This window comes from Taudactylus pleione, unplaced genomic scaffold (assembly GCF_031769625.1).
Source record: "Taudactylus pleione unplaced genomic scaffold, aTauple2 ptg000184l, whole genome shotgun sequence".
In the NCBI taxonomy this organism is placed as follows: Eukaryota; Metazoa; Chordata; class Amphibia; order Anura; family Myobatrachidae; genus Taudactylus; species Taudactylus pleione.
This window is the reverse complement of record NW_028284586.1, coordinates 6,243,131-6,255,594: the sequence shown is the minus strand read 5'-3', so window position 1 is coordinate 6,255,594 and position 12,464 is coordinate 6,243,131. Positions and strand designations below refer to the sequence as shown.

General features: G+C 44.0%; 1 protein-coding gene across 2 annotated transcripts in view; it reads right to left on the bottom strand.

Moving 5' to 3' along the window:
• Nucleotides 1-8,828, bottom strand: part of GDE1 (glycerophosphodiester phosphodiesterase 1) — a 37,258-nt gene extending 28,430 nt beyond the window's left edge. The window contains exon 1 of one of the 2 annotated variants that reach the window (XM_088476217.1): nt 8,287-8,828. In XM_088476217.1, the coding sequence (XP_088332343.1) occupies nt 8,287-8,541 (255 nt within the window). In that variant the 5' untranslated portion in view covers nt 8,542-8,828. The remainder of the gene's footprint in view (nt 1-8,286) is intronic. The other variant, XM_088476218.1, reaches the window with a different exon arrangement.
• Nucleotides 8,829-12,464: the final 3,636 nt, after the last annotated feature.

Genomic DNA, 12,464 nt, shown 5'->3' with positions numbered 1-12,464 from the left:
GTTGGGGGGACAGTAGAGGAGTCCCTGGAAAACCAACTGCACAGCAGTCCCTAGGCTCCATCGCCACTTTTACTAGGCAGTAATAGTGTTCCCGCTAGGCTGCCCGACTTTAAAAGGGCAACATACGCCATGCCTTTTTAGTGGCGCCAATTGTAGCCTATGGGCTACATTTTACTAAAAGTACTGGGAGAGGGAACAGACCAAGCATGCGCAGTAGCGTGCACAGCTCCCAGAGAAGCAGCAAGACCTCAATCAGACCTCCCAACAGGACAGGCCACGAGTCCCTAACTAAATGCACTTCAGACTTCTCCACTAGGGATGCACATCGATCTCGGATCTTTTGGAAAGTTCAATTTCCATACACAATATTTTGAGATTTTTTGGGGGGATCACTTCTAGAGACATGGGTGGGTAGATTCACTAAAGTTTCTATAAATGTCCATAGCAACCCATCAGATCTAATTTCTCTATTGCAGGCTAGAAAATTATAGACTGATTGGTTGCTATAGACAACACCTCCACTTATCTGTTTTAGAAACTTTAGTAAATCGACCCCATGATGTATTACTAGAATCGATCCAAAAAACACAATGTTACAGCAGTGATATAATCACCTGGCCCCTGGCTAAACTGCACATGCGCTAACTTATCATTACTGCGCATGTGCAGTTTTTCTCTTATCTCCCCAACTGTGCATGCAACAAAAGATTAAAGATCTTGTAAGGATCAATATAAAATCCACCCCGTCCGTTGAGGACTGAGTATGAGAAGCACTGGTGTAGACTAGGGAGCTTCTACAGTCCTCCAATGAAACGTAGAATTACATCGGACTGTAGTAATTTTTGCATTCAAAATATTATTTATATACTCTCCTGTGGAGCCTAGGGCCTGATTCAGAGCCGGACGCAATTAGCGCTCGCTCGTCCAGAAAATAGGGGTGGCTATTCAAATGAACCGTTCGCTCTTTGTGGTCTGTTCACTCCTCTAGGTCTGAACAAGCGTACAAAACTTGCGGTTGTTTTTTGGGAAACTACGCCCCCTGGCCGCTCGCATCCTACGTCATGTCCGCTATTTATTAGATTAATCGAATACATCGACCAGGGTATGAGCTGCTCGCTATTCTTGTGGTTGGTTTTTGCTACCACAATTTTGCGAGCAGTTCTGGCTATAAAATAACCCAGTGACGTGGTCAATGACGCTGCTGTTTTAATTATGCACACCCATAAAACGCCCGTTTTGACCTTTAAGCACGCCTGCGTTCGGATCTCCACTCCCCGTTTTCAAGCACCTTCCCCTGTTACCACCCACATACGCCTCATTCTGTCACTCAAATTATCAGGCATTCGCTATTTTGCGAGCACATGAATTTCGACCGCACTGACTGGTTCGCGCATGCGTATAACGATCCGTACGCATGAGCAGTTGGGCAGACATCGCTCGGAGCGAACGAGCGGCCGCTTACGAGCAGCTCTGAATCACCCGCCACCCGCCCCCCCACTTACCGTCCCGAAATGCCCATTGAAATTGCATGCATCTCCATGCAATTGCTGCGGTAAACATAGGGACACAGGCACAGTGTGTCTCGACCCATGTGCAGAGTGCTTTACCTGCATCCACCTCTGAATAACCCTCACAGCATATTATCTGAGTATTCCTAGGATAATAAACTGTGTACTAGAAAGAAGGGTATTATACTGTAAGTGCAGGCAGTGTATGTATGTGTATTAGGAGGAGAGAACATGTTTATATACTGTAGGTGCATGCAGTGTATGTACGTGTATTAGCAGGAGATAAGGTGATTACATAAGTGCAGGCACTGTGCGTACTGTATGTATGTACGTATGTACACTACCGTTCAAAAGTTTGGGGTCACTTAGAAATGTCCTTATTTTTGAAAGCAAAGCACTGTTTTTTTTTAACGAAGATAACATTAAATTAATCAGAAATACACTCTATACATTGTTAATGTGGTAAATGACTATACTAGCTGCAAACGTCTGGTTTTTAAAGGAATACATAGGTGTATAGAGGCCCATTTCCAGAAACCATCACTCCAGTGTTCTAATGGTACATTGTGTTTGCTAAGCGTGTTAGAAGACTAATGGATGATTAGAAAACCCTTGAAACCCTTGTGCAATTATGTTAGCACAGCTGAAAACGGGTTTGCTTGTTAGAGAAGCTATAAAACTGGCCTTCCTTTGAGCTAGTTGAGTATCTGCAGCATCACATTTGTGGGTTCGATTATACTCTCCAAATGGCCAGAAAAAGAGAACTTTCATGTGAAACTCGACAGTCTATTCTTGTTCTTAGAAATGAATGTGCATGTGACCACAATAAGCCATACACTCCATAGAGCTGGGATTTATGGAAGAGTGGCCAGAAACAAAGCCATTACTTAGTGATAAAATTAAGAAGACACGGTTTGAGTTTGCCAAAAGGGCGACTCCCCAAATGTATGGAGGAAGGTGCTCTGGTCAGATGAGACTAAAATTGAACTTTTCGGCAACCAAGGAAAACGCTATGTCAGGCGCAAACCCATCACCCCAAGAACACCATCCCCACAGTGAAACATGGTGGTGGCAGCAATATGGTGTGGGGATATTTTTCAGCAGCAGGGACTGGGAAACTGAATTGAGAGAAAGATGGATGGTGCTAAATATAGGGATATTCTTGAGCAAAACCTGTTTCAGTCTGCCTGTGATTTGAGACTGGGACGGAGGTTCACCTTCCAGCAGGACAATGACCTGAAGCATACTGCTAAAGCAACACTCGAGTGGTTTAAGGGGAAACATTTAAATGTGTTGGAATGGCCTAGTCAAAGCCCAGATCTCAATCCAATTGAGAATCTGTGGTCAGACTTGAAGATTGCTGTTCACAAGCGGAAACCATCAAACATGAAGGAGCTGGAGCAGTTTTGCCTTGAGGAATGGGCAAAGATCCCAGGGGCAAGATGTGGCAAGCTCATAGACTTATCCAAAGCGACTTGCAGCTGTAATTGCCGCAAAAGGTGGCTCGACATACTACTGACTTTAGGGGGTGAATAGTTATGCACGCTGAAGTTTTCTGTTATGTTGTCCTAAATGTTGTTTAATTCACAATATAAAAAAAAAAAAACTACTTCACAGTTGTAGGCATGTTCTGTGAATGAAATGATGCACACCTTCAAACAATCCATTTTAATTCCAGGTTGTGAGGCAACAAAACATGAAAAATGCAAAGGGGGGTGAATACTTTTGCAAGGCACTGTATGTGTATTAGGAGGAGAGAAGGTAATTAAATATGTGCATGGAGTGTATGTATGCATATTAGGAAGAGAGGTGATTATGTAGGTGCAGGCAGTGTGTGTATTAGGAGGAGAGAAGGTAATTATATAGGTGCATGGAGTGTATGTATGCATATTAGGAAGAGAGAAGGTGATTATGTGGGTGCAAGCAGTGTATGTGTATTAAGAAAAGAGAAGGGAATAACAAATGTGCAGACGGTGTACGTTTGCATTCAGTATTAGGAAGATAGAAGCAGATTATATACTTTAGGTGCAGGTGGTGTATGTATGCATTTTAGGAAGGAAGTGAGAAGGGAATTATATACTGTGGCGCAGGCGGTACATATTTAGTATGCATATTAGGAAGAGAGAAGCGAATTATAAAGGTGCAGGCAGTGTAAATGTATGTATGCATATTAGGAAGGCAATTATAAAAGTGTAGACAGTGTATATATGTGTATTAGTAAGAGAGAAAAGGATTACGAGGCCTATTTATTAATTTGTGCATTTGCAATTAATTCTGGGCGTGATATTAGCGCCCATGATCGCATTGCAGGATGCGATCATACTGCTCGAGTGTTCTTTCGGGATTTCGGCGGGTGGATAATGATAGGCGTCTGGATTTTGACGCCTATCATTAGTCCCATGCCGGGACTTGACAGTCGGGAAGCCGGCGGTCAGTATTTCGACCGCCGGCTTAATAACTACATACCAGAGAATTATATGGGTGCAGGCAGTGTATGTACAGTATTTGTATTAGGAAGAGAATAATATCGGTGCAGGCAGTGTATGTACAGTATGCGTATTAGGAGGAGAGAAATATATGGGTGCAGGCAGTGTATGGCCCTCATTCAGAGCCGTACGCTCTGAGCAGAGCGCACGCTCTGAATGAGGGCCGGGCTCCATGAAAATGGAGCGTCCTCCTGGACGCTCGTATAGCTGTGGGTCACCACCCACAGGCTATACGAGCGTGCATTTTGATGGCCGCGATGGTCGAGACCATCGCGACCATCGAAATTGCGAGCCGGAGCCTGCGGTTGAGGTTTTCAACCGCAAGCTCCGGAGTGATTTTGTCTCTATCAGAGCCAAAATCACTCCCACTGACATCACTAGTGATGTCAGTGGGCCGGCTTTTGACGGGAGGCGTTCCCGTGGGAACGCCCCCGTCAGGGAGGCACGCCCCCGGAACGCCTACCAAAGGGGGCGTGCTGTCAATCAACATTGACAGCACGCCCCCTTTGATCGGACACAACGAGCGAAGGACTTTCCTTCGCTCGTCGCGTCTGGCGCATGCGCACGATGGAGCTCCCTCCGTCGTGCGCATGCTCAGTCCATAACATCGACCCACTTGCGAGCGGACAGCCGCTCGCGAGTGGGTCTGAATCAGGCCCTATGTACAGTATGCGTATTAGGAAGAGAATTATATAGGTGCAGGCAGTGTATGTACAGTATGCGTATTAGGAAGAGAATTATATGGGTGCAGGCAGTGTATGTACAGTATGCATATTAGGAAGAGAATTATATGGGTGCAGGCAGTGTATGTACAGTATGCGTATTAGGAAGAGAATTATATGGGTGCAGGCAGTGTATGTACAGTATGCGTATTAGGAAGAGAATTATATGGGTGCAGGCAGTGTATGTACAGTATGCGTATTAGGAAGAGAAATATATGGGTGCAGGCAGTGTATGTACAGTATGCGTATTAGGAAGAGAATTATATAGGTGCAGGCAGTGTATGTACAGTATGCGTATTAGGAAGAGAATTATATAGGTGCAGGCAGTGTATGTACAGTATGCGTATTAGGAAGAGAATTATATGGGTGCAGGCAGTGTATGTACAGTATGCGTATTAGGAAGAGAATTATATGGGTGCAGGCAGTGTATGTACAGTATGCGTATTATGGTGCATACACACGATCAGATTTTTCCTTCAGATATGAACGATAACGATTTAAAAATCGTTCAGTCGTTCATATCTGAAGGAAAATCGTTCATATCTGACATGCCTGAACGATGGACGATCAACGATGCGCGTTCCCGTTTGTCAGATAACGATATCTGACATCTGATGGGTTTGCAGTCAGACTTGGACGATTCCATTCATTTTAATGCAGTCAAAAATCGTTCAATCGTTCAAATCGTTCAAATCGTTCAAAACTTTGGTAAAATCGTTCAAATCGTTCAGATCGTTTAACCGTTCAATCGTTCATCTGACAAATCTGACAAGTCTGACAAATCTGACCGTGTGTACGCTCCATTAGGAAGAGAATTATATAGGTGCAGGCAGTGTATGTACAGTATGCGTATTAGGAAGAGAATTATATAGGTGAAGGCAGTGTATGTACAGTATGCGTATTAGGAAGAGAATTATATAGGTGCAGGCAGTGTATGTACAGTATGCGTATTAGGAAGAGAATTATATGGGTGCAGGCAGTGTATGTACAGTATGCGTATTAGGAAGAGAATTATATGGGTGCAGGCAGTGTATATACAGTATGCGTATTAGGAAGAGAATTATATGGGTGCAGGCAGTGTATGTACAGTATGCGTATTAGGAAGAGAATTATATGGGTGCAGGCAGTGTATGTACAGTATGCGTATTAGGAAGAGAATTATATAGGTGCAGGCAGTGTATGTACAGTATGCGTATTAGGAAGAGAATTATATAGGTGCAGGCAGTGTATGTACAGTATGCGTATTAGGAAGAGAATTATATAGGTGCAGGCAGTGTATGTACAGTATGCGTATTAGGAAGAGAATTATATGGGTGCAGGCAGTGTATGTACAGTATGCGTATTAGGAAGAGAATTATATGGGTGCAGGCAGTGTATGTACAGTATGCGTATTAGGAAGAGAATTATATAGGTGCAGGCAGTGTATGTACAGTATGCGTATTAGGAAGAGAATTATATGGGTGCAGGCAGTGTATGTACAGTATGCGTATTAGGAAGAGAAATATATAGGTGCAGGCAGTGTATGTACAGTATGCGTATTAGGAAGAGAATTATATAGGTGCAGGCAGTGTATGTACAGTATGCGTATTAGGAAGAGAATTATATGGGTGCAGGCAGTGTATGTACAGTATGCGTATTAGGAAGAGAATTATATGGGTGCAGGCAGTGTATGTACAGTATGCGTATTAGGAAGAGAATTATATGGGTGCAGGCAGTGTATGTACAGTATGCGTATTAGGAAGAGAAATATATAGGTGCAGGCAGTGTATGTACAGTATGCGTATTAGGAAGAGAAATATATAGGTGCAGGCAGTGTATGTACAGTATGCGTATTAGGAAGAGGATTATATAGGTGCAGGCAGTGTATGTACAGTATGCGTATTAGGAAGAGAATTATATGGGTGCAGGCAGTGTATGTACAGTATGCGTATTAGGAAGAGAATTATATGGGTGCAGGCAGTGTATATACAGTATGCGTATTAGGAAGAGAATTATATGGGTGCAGGCAGTGTATGTACAGTATGCGTATTAGGAAGAGAATTATATGGGTGCAGGCAGTGTATGTACAGTATGCGTATTAGGAAGAGAATTATATAGGAGCAGGCAGTGTATGTACAGTATGCGTATTAGGAAGAGAATTATATAGGTGCAGGCAGTGTATGTACAGTATGCGTATTAGGAAGAGAATTATATAGGTGCAGGCAGTGTATGTACAGTATGCGTATTAGGAAGAGAATTATATAGGTGCAGGCAGTGTATGTACAGTATGCGTATTAGGAAGAGAATTATATGGGTGCAGGCAGTGTATGTACAGTATGCGTATTAGGAAGAGAATTATATGGGTGCAGGCAGTGTATGTACAGTATGCGTATTAGGAAGAGAATTATATAGGTGCAGGCAGTGTATGTACAGTATGCGTATTAGGAAGAGAATTATATGGGTGCAGGCAGTGTATGTACAGTATGCGTATTAGGAAGAGAATTATATAGGTGCAGGCAGTGTATGTACAGTATGCGTATTAGGAAGAGAATTATATAGGTGCAGGCAGTGTATGTACAGTATGCGTATTAGGAAGAGAAATATATAGGTGCAGGCAGTGTATGTACAGTATGCGTATTAGGAAGAGAATTATATAGGTGCAGGCAGTGTATGTACAGTATGCGTATTAGGAAGAGAATTATATGGGTGCAGGCAGTGTATGTACAGTATGCGTATTAGGAAGAGAATTATATGGGTGCAGGCAGTGTATGTACAGTATGCGTATTAGGAAGAGAATTATATGGGTGCAGGCAGTGTATGTACAGTATGCGTATTAGGAAGAGAATTATATGGGTGCAGGCAGTGTATGTACAGTATGCGTATTAGGAAGAGAATTATATAGGTGCAGGCAGTGTATGTACAGTATGCGTATTAGGAAGAGAATTATATAGGTGCAGGCAGTGTATGTACAGTATGCGTATTAGGAAGAGAATTATATAGGTGCAGGCAGTGTATGTACAGTATGCGTATTAGGAAGAGAATTATATGGGTGCAGGCAGTGTATGTACAGTATGCGTATTAGGAAGAGAATTATATGGGTGCAGGCAGTGTATGTACAGTATGCGTATTAGGAAGAGAATTATATAGGTGCAGGCAGTGTATGTACAGTATGCGTATTAGGAAGAGAATTATATAGGTGCAGGCAGTGTATGTACAGTATGCGTATTAGGAAGAGAATTATATAGGTGCAGGCAGTGTATGTACAGTATGCGTATTAGGAAGAGAATTATATGGGTGCAGGCAGTGTATGTACAGTATGCGTATTAGGAAGAGAATTATATGGGTGCAGGCAGTGTATGTACAGTATGCGTATTAGGAAGAGAATTATATGGGTGCAGGCAGTGTATATACAGTATGCGTATTAGGAAGAGAATTATATAGGAGCAGGCAGTGTATGTACAGTATGCGTATTAGGAAGAGAATTATATAGGTGCAGGCAGTGTATGTATGGGTATTAGGAGAGAAGGGGAATACAAAGCTGCACGCATGAATATATATATACATATAGGAGCGAGGAGAAAGATAACTGACCAGGCGAATGGCAGCCAGGGTATTCTCGGGGGCATCGTGTGCCCCTCCTCTGTGAGCGATGACAGAGACCTCGCCCCGGGGCCTCAGCACCTGCAGGGCCCGGGCCTCCGGCACAGGCTGGAACCTGAAGGTGACGAGCAGGAAATAGAGGCCGCAGATTAGGAGGCAGGAGAGCCTGGGGCTGCGGGTGATCAGCAGCAGGAGCAGGAAGATGGAAGTGAGGGAGACCGTCATGCTGCCCCCACTCCACAGCATCGCTGCTCTCAGGGGAAAGAAGGCCCCTCAGACCTGCGAGCACAGCGGACTTTCCTGCTACAGCGGTGGCGGCGGTGCTTGTACATACATCAGCCCCAGGAGTCACCTTTCACCCGATAGTCCTGAGGCGGGGACTCGACGGTGACAGGCAGCAGCTATTACCAGCCATCAGCAACTCTCCGAGCTGCACATACTGCACCACTGTAGGTCTAAGTTATGTCATGTAATGCTAATATATATGTGTGTTGAATAGGGAATCCAGGAGCCCCAAAGGGCCTAAGTTTCAGTACAATAGATTCTTCAGTTTTACCATACTATTAGGACCTAATAGGAAGTATACACTTGGGGGGTTATGTTCCCAGCATTGACGCAATGTGCCATACAGTAACAGGACATCGCATCTACCAGTATCGCAAGAATTTACATTGTCAGCACTAACGTAACTGGCTAATATGTGCGCAACCGGGCATTACGCACAATTCAATGTCCTTCCCCTATGCTTTTATGGCCAGGGTACCCATTTATTAATGATCGCTTTTGCAACACGATCAGGGCATGTCAGTACTGCTCATGGTCGCACTGCAAAAAGAACTTAGGGGCCCATTTATCAAAGTGAATTTGAGGTAAATTTCCCGAAAACACATGTTTTCGGGGGTTTACCTCAAATACTTAGTATCCCCCGGATGTATGAAGGAGGGACCGCAGCAGCTATCTCCGATACCTGCTGCGATCCCTCCATTGCCGCCGGCAGCCGCATCCCCCATAGGTTTCTACGGGGGATGCGATGTTGCAAAATGTATCAATATCGGGAATGCGAAGTATTCCCGATATTGGCCCCAGCAGTTAACGCTATCTTAAGATAACGTTAGCCGCTGTAGTCTATGTGGACTCACTGCATATCAGCCGGCGGAGGGATCTGCCAGATCCTCCGCCGGCAATGGGCGACGCTCAAGTGCAGTCCGCGGGACTGCGCATGCGCAGAAGCCCCGACCGCCCTCCGGAGACATCGCAGGGATGGGCTCTTTCCAGAGCCCGTCTCCCTGCATGTCCCGCATAATACATCCGGCAGATAGGATCGCATTTTGCAATGCGATCAGGGGCGGTACTGCATGCCCTGATCGCATTGCAAAATGCGATCATTAATAAATGGGCCCCTTTGTTTGCGGCTCATCAGTGGTCATCTACAGCCTAGGGATTTGTGACTGCATGGCCGGAAACATAGCTGCAGGTGCTGCATCAGGAAAATGGTGTCAGAGACCCCCGCATATTTCAATATGAACAGAGCCTGAACGTGCTGCAGGTCCATGACTGACTGTCTTGTGTTTTTTTTCAAAATTATGTTCTAATATAGGAAAATATACTATTATCAGTACAAAGTATTTATATAGTTCTAATAATTAGGGGACAGAAAAATATCACTATATATCACATCACATCGATGTGATATATGCTGTAGTGATATATGTAGCCATTCATGTACACTTACCTGTCCGGCGTTTTCCTCCGGTAACTGGCCTTGTTGCAATTGCTGGAAGCAGTGAAAAGACAGAAATATCAGGAGTCCGATTTGTCTCTTCCACCTCCTTTCCACTTCCATTATTAGCGGTTTATTTATAGAGTGTCAGGCTGTAATATCTGGCGCTTTTGATCATCTTTATGCCTGAAATTTAAAAGAGCAATGTTTTACTAGCAAAACACGGCTAGTAAAATCATCACCCTTTTAACTTTCCGGATTTACAACCCGATGCTTTGTAAATAAACCCCATATATGGAGTACCACATGGCTCAGTTCTAGGCTCTCTGATTTTCTCTATCTATACCACTCTTGGAAAACTAATTGGCTCTTTTAAATTTTAGGATCATCTGTACGCGAATAATACCCAAATTTACCCATACTCTCCAGATTTCTCACCATCCGTGTTGTCTTTCTGCTATCTTGGATGTCACCTCAGCACCTCAAACTCAATTTTTCAATAATAGAGTTCATTTTATTGCCAAAGGCAAGTAGCGGTTAACAACTTGACATCTCTATTAGCAACACTACAACAATAAACTATACCCCTCAAGTTCCCTGCCTAGGTGTCATCCTTGACTCAGAACTGACCTTTGCTCCACACATGCAATCTGTATCCAATTCATGTTACCATACCTCCCAACTTATCTACTCCTCAAAGAGGGACACTTTGCGTGCCGCCGGCGCGTTCGCCCAAAAAGAGGCGGGATTATCTAGAAGGGTGGGGCTTCTCTGAAATGGGGCGGGGCCTCACGGCAACCCTGTTCGTGTCAATATAGGGGGCGTGCTCAGCACTCTCCAAGATGCTGGGCAGCCCCCAGGCTCTCCCTACACAGGTGAACAGATGCCGTGCGCATCTGAGGTATGTGCTCTCCCCATCTTCTCCCCACACGGGACACTGCAGCCCGCGGGTGGAACAGCGGGACAGTCCCAGAAAAACGGGACTGTCCGCTGAATGCGGGACAGTTGGGAGGTATGTGTTATGTACTAATGCTGGGCATATACTATACAATTATCTGTCGAATATCTGTACAATCTGGCAAGTTGGAATGAAAACCTGGTAATGTATGGGAGCAAATGACAGTTGATCATATGGTCTTCAACACTGGAAAATGCCCAAAAAACAATTGATCAAATTGGTTAAATTTGTGTGTTTTAACCAATTTGTCTTAACGACCATTTTTGTCTGTTTCCAGCGTTTGTGAGCAAATGGACGATTGCCATTTGCTTCCATACATTACCAGATTTTCATTCCAACCAGCCAGATTGGACAGATAATTGTATAGTGTATGCCCTGCATAAGAAATCATATCCGGAATATGCTCCTATCTCACACAGGGTACTGCAAAAAAAAAATCTTAATTGATTCATTCATTATCTCTTGCATTGATTATTGCAATAGTCTCCTTACTGGTCTTCCAATATACAGACTTTCACAACTATGGTCTATTTTGAATGCAGCGTTTAGACTGAGCTTCGTTCTTCTGCTGCTCTGCTTTGTCAGTCCCTACATTGGATGCCTGTATTTTACTAAATGAAATACTTATGGTTATATATAAGGCTATCGACACCAACATACATTTGCTTGCTCATCTCAAAATAACTCCCAGCTTGACCTCCTCTGCTCATTACTTGCTTCCATTCATTGTTTGAACAACAGAAGGAAAAAAGTAGGGCAAGTTGCTGGGGCACTCTTATAACCCTTTTACACCGGAGCTAAAACCCGGGTTATTGAAGGGTTATCCCAGGCAGCTCCCTGGTGTAAAAGGTGAGAGGGTTGGATCGCCGGGTCAAGTGACCCGGCAATCTAACCCAGGTAAATAGCAGGGTTTAACACGGGCGTAGCCGTGAAACACTGCTGTGAGAACAGCGCACTCCGGGTCATGATGACCTGGAGTGCGCTGCAAGCCGGCCGATTGGTCCGGCTTCAGTGGCGCTTGGAAATGACGTCATCTCCAAGCGACCACTTACACGCCGGAAAAGCCAGGTCTATGCAAACTCGACTCCGGTCTGAGCGGCGCCGACTCGGGAATATCCCGAGTCGGCCCCGGCAAAATTCCGGGTCTGATCCGGATGGGAACCCTGTTCCAACTCCGGGTCAGACCCGGAATTTTGTTTGAAAAGGGGTATTATTGAATAATTGTATATATGATAAAAATTAACTTTAATAAAATAATGCGGTACCATATACATTAAACATAATTAACATGATATAGACCAATCACCTGAAAAAAACAGACTTCATATGATAATGAAATCTGCTGGCGAAATATTAATGAATTCTACATTTTACTAGATAAAACTTGATTGGAGAATGTTAACACTATACAGATATATTTATTGCACTATTGGATATTACTATTACAACGCTTTACCATGTGCAAAAAAACCATCCCAAATGTCTTCTGTT